This window comes from Macaca mulatta, chromosome X, assembly GCF_049350105.2.
Source record: "Macaca mulatta isolate MMU2019108-1 chromosome X, T2T-MMU8v2.0, whole genome shotgun sequence".
NCBI classification, from domain to species: Eukaryota; Metazoa; Chordata; class Mammalia; order Primates; family Cercopithecidae; genus Macaca; species Macaca mulatta.
Genome location: NC_133426.1, coordinates 87,453,048 through 87,468,680, shown reverse-complemented (window position 1 = coordinate 87,468,680; position 15,633 = coordinate 87,453,048). Strand labels below are relative to the sequence as shown.

At 35.9% G+C, this 15,633-nt stretch overlaps 1 protein-coding gene across 2 annotated transcripts; it reads left to right on the top strand.

Annotated features, from left to right (window-relative positions):
• Positions 1-339: 339 nt before the first annotated feature.
• Positions 340-8,122, top strand: HMGN5 (high mobility group nucleosome binding domain 5). 2 transcript variants are annotated; one of them, XM_028842283.2, is made up of 6 exons: positions 340-446; positions 2,225-2,254; positions 3,283-3,312; positions 3,554-3,607; positions 5,818-5,955; positions 6,943-8,122. In XM_028842283.2, exons 1-6 carry the CDS (start codon positions 432-434, stop codon positions 7,543-7,545), a joined length of 870 nt encoding a protein of 289 aa, XP_028698116.1. In that variant the 5' UTR covers positions 340-431; the 3' UTR covers positions 7,546-8,122. The 2 variants fall into 2 exon arrangements, with proteins under 2 accessions (XP_028698116.1, XP_077844102.1); XM_077987976.1 differs by lacking the exon at positions 2,225-2,254.
• The last annotated feature ends 7,511 nt before the right edge of the window (positions 8,123-15,633 follow it).

The following is a 15,633-nucleotide window of genomic DNA, read 5'->3' as shown; positions in this document are numbered from 1 at the left end:
AAAAAAAAAAAAACTGATCAAGACAGCTCTGGCTTTCCTGCCGTTCTTATTCCTGATCGCTTAGCCCTTGCTAAGTTCGCGTGCTCCTCCACTACACCAGCGGTTGGAGCCGACAGGGAACGAGGGCTTCGGGCAAGTTCGCGGGCCACACCCCTCAAAGCCGGCTGCCTCTCTTTATTGGCCTGAGAACCTGTCACTCCAATGTGGCTCCCAGTCCGGTTAACCATTCACGTTGTTTGGTTGCGTCTTGGCGTGTTTAATGTTGCCAATAACGAGGGATTTTTTTTTTTTTTTTTTTTTTTTTTTAGAGGAGAGTACAGGTCGTGCTGCAATTAGTTCATTGAAAACTCATTTGCTCTTGGAGCAGTCAGGCAGTGACTGCCTTCGGCTTTTTTTCTGCTGACTAAGATCTCCTATAGAGAGCTACAACAATGCCCAAAAGAAAGGTAAGTGAGATGGATGGAAAGACAGACGGGGAATTAGCTGCTGAGTTACCTATTTCCTAATAGGAAGAATTTATTTATTTGTTTGTTTGGGTTTTTTTTTTTTTTTTTTTTTTTTTAAAGCTTTTTGGCTTCTTCCATTTTGTGATGTAATGAAACGGAAAGGGGGAGAAGGGCAAAGAGCAGTCGGTGTAAGGTTTAGGATGGTGTTGCATGCAACTGGTAGTTCACTTTTGGAGTGTTTTGTTTAAGGGGAGAATCTCTTGAAAGGTGTCTCCATGCTGAATTACAAACAGCCATAGCGCTGTGCTGTCGCTTCCTACCCCAACCCCCTTCCTCCGCTTACCCTATTGGAGAATACTTCTCCCAACCACACTTCAGTATCCTCCTCTGCCACCGGCTTTTCTTGGGGAACCGTCCCGTCTGGGGAACGAAAGCCATGGCTTTCTCCTGTATTTGCCTTTGTTCTTCCCGTTTTCTTTTTTCTTTTTTTTTTTTCTTCCCTCCTCCTCCACTTCTTGTCAGGCCAGATGGCTATGCAATGGTAATCCTGTGCCATTAGGCGGCGCAGACTTCAAACTGTCCTAGAGAACAGAGATTCACCGCTGTAATTAAAAACTTTAGGGGTGAGAAAGCTGGACCTTCCCTAGCTCTTTAGCTAAAGATGGGAAGATTATAAGGAAACAGCGTCGGATAAACTTGCCGATGTTGGGGTAGCATGAATTTGTTGACTTTAATAATGCAGAATTGATCTGAGCCTTTCGAGCTCCACAGGTCTTCTGCAAACCCTCACTTCACAATTCCTGGCTCCTTTCAGACAGGAAACAAGTTCACGCTCGGCGTTTTTTTTGGTTGTTGTTTTGTTTTGTTTTGTTTTTTTCTTAGTCCCCTAGAAGTGAAATCGAACGCTGTTTCATTGCTTGGTAAAACAGTAAAACACTGTGCTAACTTAAGACATTATGATTGTTTCTGGATTATTCCTATAAACAAGTCCACCTTCCTTATTCCTAAAACATAGAAATAATACTGAAATTCCCCCGTGCTCTGTGATTGTATGAATCGTGCAATAGCTTGATAATTCTCAGGCTAAAGGGCTGCTCAGATATGGAAAGCAACTGTTTCTAATCACCATCCCCCCGTCCTGAGATTCCCGCCACTGTGCTTTTCTATACTTGTGCAGTAGGTCTTTCTGTTTTGCAGAGCTGACAGCAACCTTAAAGCAGGTAGTGGCGGGAAGTTTTAAAATCGGCGGCCAGTGTCTTAGAATAAAGCATTGACTTTGTAGCAAAGAGGTCTACCCCACAAAACACTGTGGGGGCTGTAATTCTTGCATGCAAAACTTGGAAAAAATAGTCCAGAGTCAGTGGAGAGGTTAAGATAGGTACAATCGCATGGCAAACATAAGGCAAGAAAGGGAAATTGCATGAAGCTCCGCCTTCATTTGACCCACCCCCACATTTTTGGCTTTTACATTATCTAAAGCAGGTGGATTTCAAAATTACAAAGGTTTACTTTCAGGAGATGCAATTTACACAAAAGGATGAAATTAACTATCAATTGTGTTAAAGTATGTCTTGTGCATGCAGTTGCATCTTGGCGCACATTAGTAAAACAGCAGTATGTAGCGTGGTTCCTAAGAAACAACACGTGTCTACTTGAGCAGGAACCCAGGAGAAAGTAATAAGCAATTATATTGAAATTTGTAATCCGCAGGCAGTGTTTTCTGATTTGTGTGTTTATATCAATGACCTTATTTCTGTGTGGTTTTCTCCTCTGTGTAGGCTGCAGGTCAAGGTGATATGAGGCAGGAGGTGAGTTTCTTTAGTCTGAGCATCTATTAGGAAAAACCACTCGTTTTATAAACTTGACACACATAAGCAGCTAAAAAATAGATGCTGGTTGGTATATTTGTACAATATGAGTACCAATATGGTATGCCAGTGAGCTCTCTCAAAAATATATATCTGAATTTCGGAAGAGAGGACTTTTTTACATTGCCATTCAAAATAAAAGAAAAGGCTTTTGCACTTTTTTTTAATAGAAATGATGTTAAAGAAATCTTCTTGACCATAGAGATGTGCTAATATTTTATTTGGGTGTTTTGTGAGTTAGACTATCATTTTGGTGTGTGTACTTTACAGGCTTACATGTTGCTTATTTTAGAAAGTTGAGGCTCTAAATGTTCACATATGTGAAACATTTCTTAACGTACTATATAGTCTTTGTTATTGTATTCAATGTATATTGTTCTAACTCTTAGAGTATGCCATCTTCTATATGTCCTACAAAGCGAGAATCATTGTTGTGCAACAATTATATTAAAGAAACCTCTCAGTTTACCTTTATGGCCTTATTAATGTTTTGGTCAATGCATATTATTAATTTTAATCTAATTAATGCACAATAAAAATATACTGAGTGTGAAAAAATATATATATAGTAAGTATTAAAAACTGCAAGCTTCTTGGAATTTAAGACCTTATTGTGCTTGTTCAGATGTAGAGAGAACTTCTTCCTTTTAAGCAAAATAATTGCTTTGTCATTTGGCAAGAAAAGGCTATATTTTCATTTCTAAATGTGCTCCTTGTTACTAGCTACTGTGTTAATTTAGCCTAGCCACTTAAGCTTAATTTAGGACTTTTTCTTTAGTATATAAAGTGTTCAGAGGAAGGAAAGATCAAAACTTGCATTTCTCTTGTATTTTCTAACCAAATTCACAATTGCTTCTTTAATGACAATATTTATGTATTGTTACACCAAATATTTTGACCTCAATAAAAGTAATTCTAGCTTTTTGTATCCATAATTCACTTAACAGACTTTTGTTTTTAACTTATAGCCAAAGAGAAGATCTGCCAGATTGTCTGCTGTAAGTAATCTTTTCAAAAAGCAGCCCATGTATTATGAAATGTCATTTTAAAATTTAGGGAATCCTAAAAAATTCAATACACGATTTATTTTTGAAGTTTTAAGAAAAATTTTCACACCAAGGAAATGTGTTTTTTTTTTTCTAATGCTCATTTATTTTAATTCAGAGGTTGGATTTCATTTTTAACATTCTTTCTTCAAATGTGATTTTTTTCCTTTTCTTTTCCCACAACTTGATGCAGATGCTTGTGCCCTTTACACCAGAGGTAACGCCCAAAAGAACATCAAGTTCAAGGGTAAATATTCAACTTAGAATATTGAAATAAATTTGCTTTTTTAAAAAAAATGATTTTTGAAATGGCATACAGCTGATCATTTTACTTTGCTTATATTTTGTTCTGTTAGTAACAAAATATAATATATGTTAGTAATATATTCTATTCTTTCATATGATACATGTACACCCCTTGGGTGGGGAATATTTGCTCCTGTTTTGTGATTGTCCACAGTGTTTTGACATTTTCATTGGGTAGAGACAAAACAATTTCAGTTGGATAGGCCCATTAAATGTACATGCCTTTGCTATCATATAGTGACAATACTGTTTCCCTGGGAAAACAAAAGGTGAAAACAGTAGTAACCCCAAAGTTGTGCTTTGTAATAAAAGTAGTAACTAACATTTGATAATATTTTACAGTTGGCAAAGTATATATAAGATTATATATAATTATTTACATAATATATATGTGAGATGCATTTGCATATGTTAATTTCAAATGGACACAATTGATTTTGTATAGACTTATATACTCTGATATTGTGGCTAAAGGCATGTAGAAATAGATACAATCTCAATATTTAGTTTACTGTTAATTGCTTAATACATAAGAATATTGGTTGAATTCCTGAAATCATAAAAGGTTAAAGCTATGAGAAACATTAGAGAGCATCTAATCCTATCACTTTGTAGTTGAAGAAAGTATAAACTGTCATCATGCTCATAAATGAAATCCTTTGTTAAAAAATATTGCTAAACTTAGGGCAATTGAAGTTTTAGTAATAATTGATATATTTAATGGTGACAAAAGAAAGTGTTTTTTCTGCATTTTACTTTTCAAGTCCACTATTATGTCAGGTTAAATATTCAACTTTTAAGTTTTTAAAACAGTAAATACAGCGTTTTCTTTTAAAAAGAAAAGTAAGTCCAGACGTGGTGGCTTACGCCTGTAATCTGAGTACTTTGGAAGGTCGAGGTAGGCAGATTGCTTGAACACAGGAGTTTGAGACCAGCCTGGGCGACATAGTGAATCACCATCACCACAGAAAATACAAAAGTTAGCCGGGCATGCCTGTAGTCCCAGCAGCTTGGGAGGCTGTTGTGGGAGGATTGCTTGAGCCTGGGAGGAGGAGAATGCATTGAGCAGAGATTGCCTCACTCCAGCCTGGGCGACAGAGGGAGTCCCTGTCTCAAAAAAAAGAGAAAAGAAGAAAGGAAAGAAAAGAAAAGGAAAGGAAAGGAAAGGAAAGGAAAGGAAAGGAAAGGAACAGGAGGGGAAGGGAGGGGAGGGGAGGAGAGGGGAGGAAAAAAAGAAAAGAAAAGAAAAAAAGAAAAGAAAAGGGCTAGACTAAAACATATACTATGTAACCATACACTTTACCCTCCTTGGCTGTTTCTCATGTGTTAAAAGAGTAATAACTTATATCTATATTATAAGTTACAGTTTCTAAAGCTTTTTTTCCATGTGTTTTGTCATTTTCTCCTTATAACATCCCTGTGAGGTGGGTGGTATTAGTCTCTTTTTATATTTGAAAATAACAGCCTCAAAGATACTTATGCCTTTGCTCAAGATCACATCACGTAAGTGGCAGATCTAGAATTCAAACACAGGTTTTCTGGCCCCTCAATCCAGTGATCTTTCTATTACATACACGGGTAGGCAAAAAATTTTCTTGATAAAGTCGTCGTGAATCAGGGCATTCCAAACTTGTAGATACAAAGATTGAAACACTTACATCACCGTAAGGTCTTTTAAAACTCTATCTAAATTGATGTTCTCACTAACAGCATTTCTCTTAATTATTACCAATGGAGGCTTAACAATCAACAAAACCCTGTTCCTTAATAATTAGACTTGACAAAAATAAACTGACCCACTCTGGTCAGAAGGAATTAATTGATCAGTCTAACTTGATGCCAGCAGTTTGTCCTTGGCAGCAACTAGTCAGCATTCTAACTGGTTGCCTCTCATCTATATCACTCAACTTAAAAGAAAATTTATTTTATTTGTATCAAGGGAACATTGTGCATTTTTAATGCTGTTTTAGGCTTACAATGAAACTTACAATGAAGGTATTATATGATAATTTTATTGATATCAGGTTTATATGTGATACTTTAAAACATTTGCATAAATTATTACAATAGCTGGTAAAATAATTGTGACCATTTAATCAACATAGCAGTTAAACTGTACATTTACTTTTATTGTTTTATATTGCTTGGCAGAAAATGAAGACAAAAAGTGATATGATGGAAGAAAACATAGATAAAAGTGCCCAAGCAGTTGCTGAAACCAAGCAAGAAGCAGTTCTTGAAGAAGACTACAATGAAAATGCTAAAAATGGAGAAGCCAAAATTACAGAGGTATCTTCTAATGTTAACAGTTTTATCTATTTGAAAGTTTAACAATGGGTACAACTGAAAGAAATCCTGTTTGCCTTTTAGTTTACAAGTTAGAAAAAATTAAGTGAGCCGTGGTTCAATAGTATAATGGTATCTAAGGGGAAAATAAAATTAACTTAAAATATGAGAATTTAGAGGGACCAGTAGTGCGAGCAGTGGCTTAGCATTGCTGCTACTAGAACAATGCCAATGATTATGACTTAGTACTAACATAACCACCTTCTCATTAAATACAGGCCAATCTTTATTCATTTTATCAGCACACAGGCTATTTGTAAATCCCTTTTCCAGAATTTATGATTCTTTTATTTCCTTTGTAGATGGCAAAGCAAATCATTATATAAATGTTTTTAATCTTATTTTGCATATTTAATGCATACAGCATTTTTAGGTATTGTAATAAAACACTGAAAATGGGATGTAGTCACCAAATCTATAAACTAAACATATGCAAATATGGAAAATCTTTTGTAAGTTATCTTATAATATCTGGTATAGTACTTTTCAAGAAATTTTTACATAAAAAAATATCATTATTATAGAAACAAAATATGTTATTTTTCCAAGGACTATATTTTGTTTACATGCATAGTCCTCATTAAGAATTGCTGATATAGAATAAATACAAGTCATCCTTTAAGTATTTACTTTGTGCTTCATATTTGAAATGAAATTATTTATAAGTGTTTCTGTATTTATTGTTTCAAATATCTATTTGTAGATATTTCTGTGGACATATTTTAGTTAATCGCATTTCTTAGAATGTGTTCTCATAATGTGATATTTAGCAGGCTTCTTTCATAGGAAAATTACTTTCTTTAAAAGAAGTATTAGTCTTTTTGTGAAATAGATGTAATCCAGTGTAAATATTTAGGGGAAATGGTTCTAAATTTACTAACAGAATCTTGTTTTTTTGTTGTTTTTTTTTTTTTTCCACCATGCATACAGGCACCAGCTTCTGAAAAAGAAATTGTGGAAGTAAAAGAAGAAAATATTGAAGATGCCACAGAAAAGGGAGGAGAAAAGAAAGAAGCAGTGGCAGCAGAAGTAAAAAATGAAAAAGAAGATCAGAAAGAAGATGAAGAAGATAAAAACAAAGAAGAGAAAGGGGAAGCTGGAAAAGAAGACAAGGATGAAAAAGGGAAAGAAGATGGAAAAGAGGATAACAATGGAAATGAGAAAGGAAAAGATGGAAAAGAGGAAGATGCAAAAGAGAAAGAAGATGGAAAAAAAGGTGAAGACGGAAAAGGAAATGGAGAAGATGGAAAAGAGAAAGGAGAAGGTGAAAAAGAGGAAGAAGATAGAAAAGAAACAGGAGATGGAAAAACGAATGAAGATGGAAAAGAGAAGGGAGATAAAAAGGAGGAGAAAGATGTAAAAGTCAAAGAAGATGAAAAAGAGAGAGAAGATGGAAAAGAAGATGAAGGTGGAAATGAGGAAGAAGCTGGAAAAGAGAAAGAAGATGAAAAAGAAGAAGAAGAAGAAGGAAAAGAAAAAGACGAGATCAAAGAAGAAGATGGAAAAATAGAGGAGCCACAGAGTATTGTTTAAAACTGCCCTATATAGTTTCATAATTTGGTAACATGTACCTTCATGTTGTAAAGTTAATAGAGATAAATATTTTTATCAAAAATTTTATAAACACAGTCTTTCTTTAGCATTGATTTAATTTCAGAACATCTTCATATTGATTTTTAGCCATAAAGTTTCTAACATGGAACATTTGTCTATAAATTTTGTGATTATAGTAGTGGAATATATAAAAAAATATGCTTTCAACTTTGCGAGTGAATTTCGTGTTGTGTAAGTTATGTGTCAAATCTTTGAATTTTAATTTTACTCTTTTATATATGTGATAATTTCATAAAGTGAGGGATCTCAAAAAGAGTTGCATCCAACGTTCTTGTTCTCTAGGATGCTTTTATAAAGAAGGTGAACTATTTTCATGTAATGCTAAGAGTTAAACTTATCTTTCCCAAATATAACTTTATTATTAGCTTGGGAAAAATGAAATTGTATTTGCATTTTTAAAATAAATACATATGTTTATTTCAGAAGGGCAGTTTTGATTATATGTGAATGCACAAATTTTACTGGATTTATCTTAATAAAAAGACTCTGACGATGATTGTGTTTTGTTATATCTTCAAAAATGTAGCTAGTGAAATATTATGCTTAATTTTTTTCTATTGTGGTTTTCATGAAAATATTTAAATATTCACTGACATAAAATTAATATAACATAAAATTCACCATTTTAATTGTAATAAAAATAATAAAGTATGTAATTCAATGTTTGTCAGTATATTCACAATGTTGTGTCCACTGTTTAATTCCAGAGCATTTTTATCACCCAAATCAGAAACAAAGCACCAATTAGCAGTCTCTCCCCATTTTCCCCCAACTTATCCCCCACCTTCCATCCCTTGGCAACCACTAATCTGCCTTCTGTCTCTATGGATTTGTCTATTCTGAACATTTAATATCAATGTAATCACACAATATGTGTGTGGCCTTTGGTGTCTCGCTTCTTTAACTTAGCAAAACGTTTTCAGGTCAATCCACGTTCTAATTTGTATCATTACAGCAGGTCTCAATTTTGTTCAATGCTGTTTAGTTGTAATGTTGATGAGAAAATAGATTCCCAGCCGGGGCCACTGTTTGTGGCGTTGGCAAGTTCTTGCCATGTCTTCATGAGTTTTCTGCAGGTATTTCAGTTTCCTCGTCCGCCCCAAAGAAGTGCTTAGGTTAATTAGCATGCCTAACGATCCCAGTATGAGAGTGTGTGTGTGTGTGTGTGTGTGTGTGTGTGTTCCCTGGGATAGACTGGAGTCCTGTCTAGGATGGGTTCCCGCTTTGCCTTCTGAGCTGCTGAAATAGGCTGCAGCGATCCACTACTGTAAACTGGAATAAGCATGTAAATAATTATCTTGTTCTTAATTGTTCTTAATTGTATGAATAGCTTATATTTATTTCAGTGTTTAACATTGGAAGTATTTTAGCCTTTATTTAGAAGTTTGGTGATGCTGTGACCAGAAATATTTGTTAGGAACTTAACTCTTATCTATTTCAATTAGCCTATTGGTAAAATTGGTTTCCTTATGTGTCGCTTAACTTAAAATTACAGTTTCTAAAAACCTGTCAACGATGTTAAGTGAGGACTTACTGTACTTTATTTGTTCTAATGGCTGAATAATATTCTGTTAATATACCACATTATGTTTGTTGATGGGCATTTGGGTTGTCTCCATGCTTTTTCAATTATAAATAATAATGCTGTGAACATTTATGTGCAAGTTTTTTTTGTGGATGTATGTTCTCATTTCTTCTAAGTATATATCTAGGAGTGAAACTGTTGGATTTTATAATAGTTCTATGCATAAATTTTTGAGGAACTTTTGGACTTTTCCAAAGTGGCTTCAGCATTTTATATTTCTACTAGAATTTTATGAGTGTTCTAATTTCTCCACGTCCTTGCTAACACTTATTGCATGTTTTTTATTATAGCCATTCTAGTAGAGTGATTTGGAAGTGATGCAAATCATGTGATCTTGATTTGCATTTCTTTTTTTTTTTTTTTTGACAAATGAGAAGTCCCTTTTATTGATTTAAAATGAGAAGCATAACTGGCAAGCAGACAGATGCCTTCGGTTAGCTAATCACCTTCTTTTAGCCCCTATAAAAAGTTTCAACCTAGAAAATAAAATAAATGTTGCTTGTTCATCATGGCACCAGAGCAAAAAAAGTTGAGTAATCATATTAGGAAGACATCAAGTTTTATGAGTTCTACTCACCCATCTGAAGGTACTTCCCAGTTCAGTGGTTCTCACCCTTGGCTGTGAAGTATAATCATTACTCCTGGGTCAGCTCCTCCCTTCCCTCTTCCCCCACCCTACCCAGGATTCTGATTTAATTTGGTTGGGGTGTATTTTAAGATTGAGGTAGATTTGCTCCTTTTAAGAAACCCTTCAGATTATCCTAATTTTCAGCCAGGGTTGCAACTAAGGCCTTAGGGATCACTCACCCTGCAGGCATGGAGAACCTCCACTGGACCAGCACTGAAAACCAGGCACATTGCCTCTGCTTCAACTCCACAAAGACCAAACCATTTAGTGAAGACAACACAGCAGAGTATAGCATCTATTAATTTATGTTTGCAATCTCATGAGGATAACCCAGACCATTTCAATAGGACTTGGGAGGAGTTCCAAACTATTTCTTATGGTGGGATAAATCTTTGAGTGGCTAATATCCTCCATTTATAATTGATTATTAACCCTAATTTTAGATAATTATTTTTATTTTTATTATTTATTTTTTTTTTTTATTATTATACTTTGAGTTCTAGGGTACATGTGCATAACGTGCAGGTTTGTTACGTATGTATACTTGTGCCATGTTGGTGTGCTGCACCCATCAACTCGTCAGCACTCATCAACTCGTCATTTACATCAGGTATAACTCCCAATGATTTGCATTTCTTTAATGATGTTGAGCATCTTCTCATGTGCTTATTGGCCATTTGTATATCTTCTTTGGAGAAATGTCTATGCAAATCATTTTCCATTATTTAATTGGGTTGTCTCTTTAGCCTTGAGTTCTAAGATATGTATATCTTTTACATACAAGTCCCTTGTCAGATATATGATTTGCAATATTTTTCTCCCATTCTATGGTTTTCATTTTCTTGATAGTGTCCTTTGATACACAAATTTTTAATTTTTATGATCAATTCATTTATTTTTTTCTTTTATAGCTTATGTTTTTGGTGGTATATCTAAGAATCTTGTCAAACCCTGGGTTACTAAGATGTACACATATGTTTTCTTCTAAGAGTTGTATACTTTTTTCTCATACATTTAGGTCTTTGGTACATTTTATGTTAATTTTTGTATATGAAGTGGAGATCAATTTTCACTCATTTACATTTTGCTATCCATTTGCCCAAGTATTATTTATTGAAAAATTCTTTCCGCATTCAATAGCTTTGGCACCTGTGTCAAAATCAATAAACCATAGACGTATGGGTTTATTTCTGGACCCTGAAATTTGCAACGTTGACCTATGTCAATCTTTATGTCAGTACCAACATTTTGATTACTGTAGTATTAGAGTAAGTTTGACATCAGAAGTGTCAGTTCTCCAACTTTGCTCATTATTTTGGGTCCCCTGCAATTCCACATAAACTTTAGGATTCGCTTGTCCATTTCTGCAAAAACAAGGCAGGAAGCAGTTGGTGTTTTTATTGGGATTGCAATTAATATGCAGATAAATTTGGAGAATATCTCCATTTTAACAATACTAAATCTTCCAATCCATGAACACAGTATGTCTTTCCATTTATTTAGGTTCTCTTTAATTTCTTTCAGCAATAATTTGTATTTTTTTTAATTTTTTTTTTTATTTTTGGTGTACAAGATTTCCACCACTTCCTTGGCTACATTTATTCCTGTTAATCTTTGCTGGTGTAAGTGAAATTCTTAATTTCCATTTTGGATCATTCATTGGGAGGGTATAGAAATACAACTGGTTTTTGTATATAATCTTGTATTCTGCAATTTGGCTGAACTTATTTATTAGCTGTAATAGGCATTTTGTGGAATTTTCAAGGTTTTCTATTTTATGATTATGACATCTGTGGAGATAGTTTTACTTCTTCCTGTCCAATTTTGATGACTTTATTTTTCTTGCCTAATTGTCCTGGCTTTAAAAAGACTTCACAATATTAAGAATAAAGAAGGAAATATGCAAAATGCAAGAGGTCTAACTTTCTAAACACAGACCTCTGACTCTACTTTTTCCAGGGCTGGCAAGTCCTTTACCATTTTACACCCTCTCTCAAACTTTGTACAATGCTACAGTTATCAAAACCAACCCCAAAGATCAGGTTGAACTTCTACGCACCTTGCTTGGATCCCCTGCTTCCTAGCCACATTGTGCAAACACAGGGAATGGATGCATATAACTTTCAACAGAGAAACTAGTCTCTTAAACACCTTGACCTCATTCATTATCAATGCAAAATGAAAATAACAATCTTGGCTTCCTATTTAGAAACATATTCTAGGTTTCTAGCAGAACTGTGGTAATGGATTATCTTGAGTTTTCACGTAAAAGCTCGCCTTCTACAGAAGTAAGGTAGTCAGCTTCCCCGTGCAATGTTATTTTAACTACATGATAAAGCCCTTATATAGCAAGAACACTGTAATGTACTAAAACAGGGTCATTTCTTCACACTATAATACAAAAGTAACCTTTCTTCCTCAGGTCCTATTTTGTTTCTTGATGTTTAATTGGATTTTACTTTCCGTTTACCATCCAAACATTGCCTCACACAGTTTCTCTCCTAAAAGCCTCAACAACTGCAATATGTGCAGGGAAGAGTGGGGTAGGAGTGGTGGTAATTTACAAAGGCAGTACACCATCACTGTAAATGAAAATGAATGTACATTACAAATCTACTGTAGTAGAACAATCTTTGCCGAAGTTGGAGAGAAATAGCCAATAGTACAAAAAAATCTATAAGGAATACTACAGGGAAAAGTTGTTCAAAAAGGACTCTTGGTGCCTCTTTAGTAATGTGAGACATATTTTGTTAATTATCTCATTTACAACATAAGTTTTCAGTAACATATAATGCGGATTTAGACAATAGTTGATTTTCTGAGTATATACTGCTGAAATTTTAATCTAAAATTTTCTGGTGACACTATAAAGTGTTTACCCCTAAGCTTTATTTTGTCTTGTAGGGAGGCATTCCTCAGAATCAACAGTTTTCTAATGGGAATAACCTTAGAAGTCATATTGTAATTAGATGTGAAAGTATGATTCTGTTTATTGTTTATCTTTGTTCCTTAAAAAAAGAACCATTAAACGTAATTCTTCTGGGGCATTTCTACTACATAAAAAAGGCCTGCTGTTAATGTTTCCTCCAATAATGTTTAAAATGTTCTATGCTGGTTATAATTAATCTTTGTTTTAAAAACCCACGTTTAATATGGCATGAAAAAAGGAGATATAGAGCAAGTGCATGTCAGAGCTGAAGTCTAATCTTATGAACCATAATATAAAAGGCATTATTAATGACCTATTGAGATAACATAGGTAAATCTTGACATCATTTTTTTAAATCAGTTTTTGATAATGATTTTAAAATAGTAAACCAAACAGTAATGTATTGGTCCTAAAAAAATATTTTTGAATATATTATTGCAGCAATTTTCTAAAATTAAAAAGCAGAACTGTTAGAACAAGTTGTTCAACATATAAGAAACAGAGAAAAAGTACACCAAGTCAGCTCTGGTTTAGAGCCTCCTGTGCTAAAATTAAATTACATCTAAGCCCGGCAGTAGCCAAATTACTCGTGTGAGAGAATACTTTTTAAGAATACAGATACATGATTGCTTCTGCCTTGGTCACCTCAGGCTCCACCACCACTGCCTCAACTGCCTTGACCACCTTTCACCTACCCTGCCCAACCCACCCTGGCCTCCCTTCAACAGCCTATAGGATAGCACATTGGAGATATATTTCCACAGAATCTGGCATTACATGTTCCTGTTCAGAAGTGAATAGTCAGTGTAACTGCTATCCTCTACAGGACTATTTACGAGAGAGAATCTCCTCACATGGTTCTTTGTGAACACTTAGGAGAGGGCTTATCTAGATCATGTGCTATGTGGACTTCACACAAAAAAGTCAATCTTTCTATAAATCAGTCGTTCTGGTTATGATTCTCTGGGTAACAATAAGTTTACACCTTTGCTTTCTATGAATCTGCTATAAATGTTATAGCCTGCTTACGGGAGAATGCTGGTTATCTGAGAAACCATGTTGGGATGCATCATGACAGCAGACACAGAAAGCAGAGAGGAGCAAAGCTGCGGACCACCCTGTCTGGGCTCAACATGGAGCCAGGAGAGCCTCTCCATCATAAGAAAGGGTGGGTGAGTGAGAACTCCCTGGGGGATTCACACTCTCCATGAGGACCTGTGCAAGACAAGAAAAGTGAAAATCCCCTGGCCTTCCCTCCTCTCTGCCACCAACCTTGTAGACTAAGGCAAAGAGTCACCCAGATGTTTTGTGGGGGCAACTTTCAGGTTCAAGGGAACCTCTGCAAGCCTTGGGCCCAAGAATAGATAAGCACTGGCACCATTGCCCCAACAGAGGACATAGTCATGGGACCTGTGAGCAGAAAGATTGCTTAACTCCCACTTGCCAGATGAGGTTCAGTACCAGCTTTCAGCCCAGCAGTCCTGCTTCTGCTGAAGCTCAGCACAGGCACAGCAACCTGCTGTCCCAGGAAGCATTTGAATGGCTGGGCAAGATACCCCACCCACCACTGCCAATGGTAACACCGCAGGCAATGCCTGCTAGAGATTCCAGCCCAGTGCTCCATCTTCTGTGTTAACTCAGCCAGACGATGCAACCTCCTGTTGTCCCCAGAAACACCCAAATGGCAGGTTGGGTAACCCTAACCTCTCCACTAGTAGTCTGATGGACAATGCCTGCTAGAGCTTCCAGCCCAGTGGTTTGCTTCTGTCTGAACTCAGCCAGTGGGTATAGCCTCCCGTTATCCCAAGTAACATCCTGATGTCAGGATGGGTTTATTAGTTTTTTCTTGCACTGCTATAAATAAATATCTGACACTGAGTAATTTATAAAGATAAGATGAGTAGTTGGCTTTTGATTTTGCATGCTGTACAGGAAGCATGGTGGGATCTACGTCTGGGGAAGCCTCAGGAAACTTACAATCGTGACAGAAAGCAAAGGGGAAACAGGCATGTCTTACATGGCCAAGACAGGAGGAAAAGGAGGGAGGGTAGAGGTGCCACACACTTTTAAACAACCAGATCTCAGGAGAATCCACTCACTATCGTAAGGACAGTACAAAGAGGGAAATCTGCCCCCATGGCCCAATCACCTCCCACCAGGCCCCACATCCAACATTAGGGATTACAATTTAACGTGAGATTTGTGTGGGGACACAGATACAAACCATATCATTCTGCCTCTGGCCTCTCCCAAATATCACATGCTTCTCACATTGAAAAATGCAATCATGCCTTCTTTTTTTTTTTTTTTTTAATTTATTTATTATTATTATACTTTAACTTGTAGGGTACATGTGCATAACGTGCAGGTTTGTTACATATGTATACTTGTGCCATGTTGCTGTGCTGCACCCATCAACTCATCATTTACATCAGGTATAACTCCCAATGTAATCCCTCCCCCCTCCCCCCTCCCCATGATAGGCCCCGGTGTGTGATGTTCACCTTCCTGAGTCCGAGTGATCTCATTGTTCAGTTCCCACCTATGAGTGAGAACATGCGGTGTTTGGTTTTCTGTTCTTGTGATAGTTTGCTAAGAATGATGGATTCCAGCTGCATCCAAGTCCCTACAAAGGACTCAAACTCATCCTTTTTTATGGCTGCATAGTATTCCATGGTGTATATGTGCCACATTTTCTTAATCCAATCTGTCACTGATGGACATTTGGGTTGATTCCAAGTCTTTGCTATTGTGAATAGTGCCGCAATAAACATACGTGTGCATGTGTCTTTATAGCAGCATAATTTATAATCCTTTGGGTATATACCCAGTAATGGGATGGCTGGGTCATATGGTACATCTAGT

Bases quoted from the DNA above. Each gene is read 5' to 3' on its own strand.
- HMGN5 (XM_028842283.2), top strand. The intron at 3,313-3,553 runs GTAAGTAATCTT...AACTTGATGCAG, and splicing joins GATCTGCCAGATTGTCTGCT to ATGCTTGTGCCCTTTACACC. The intron at 5,956-6,942 runs GTATCTTCTAAT...CCATGCATACAG, and splicing joins GAGAAGCCAAAATTACAGAG to GCACCAGCTTCTGAAAAAGA.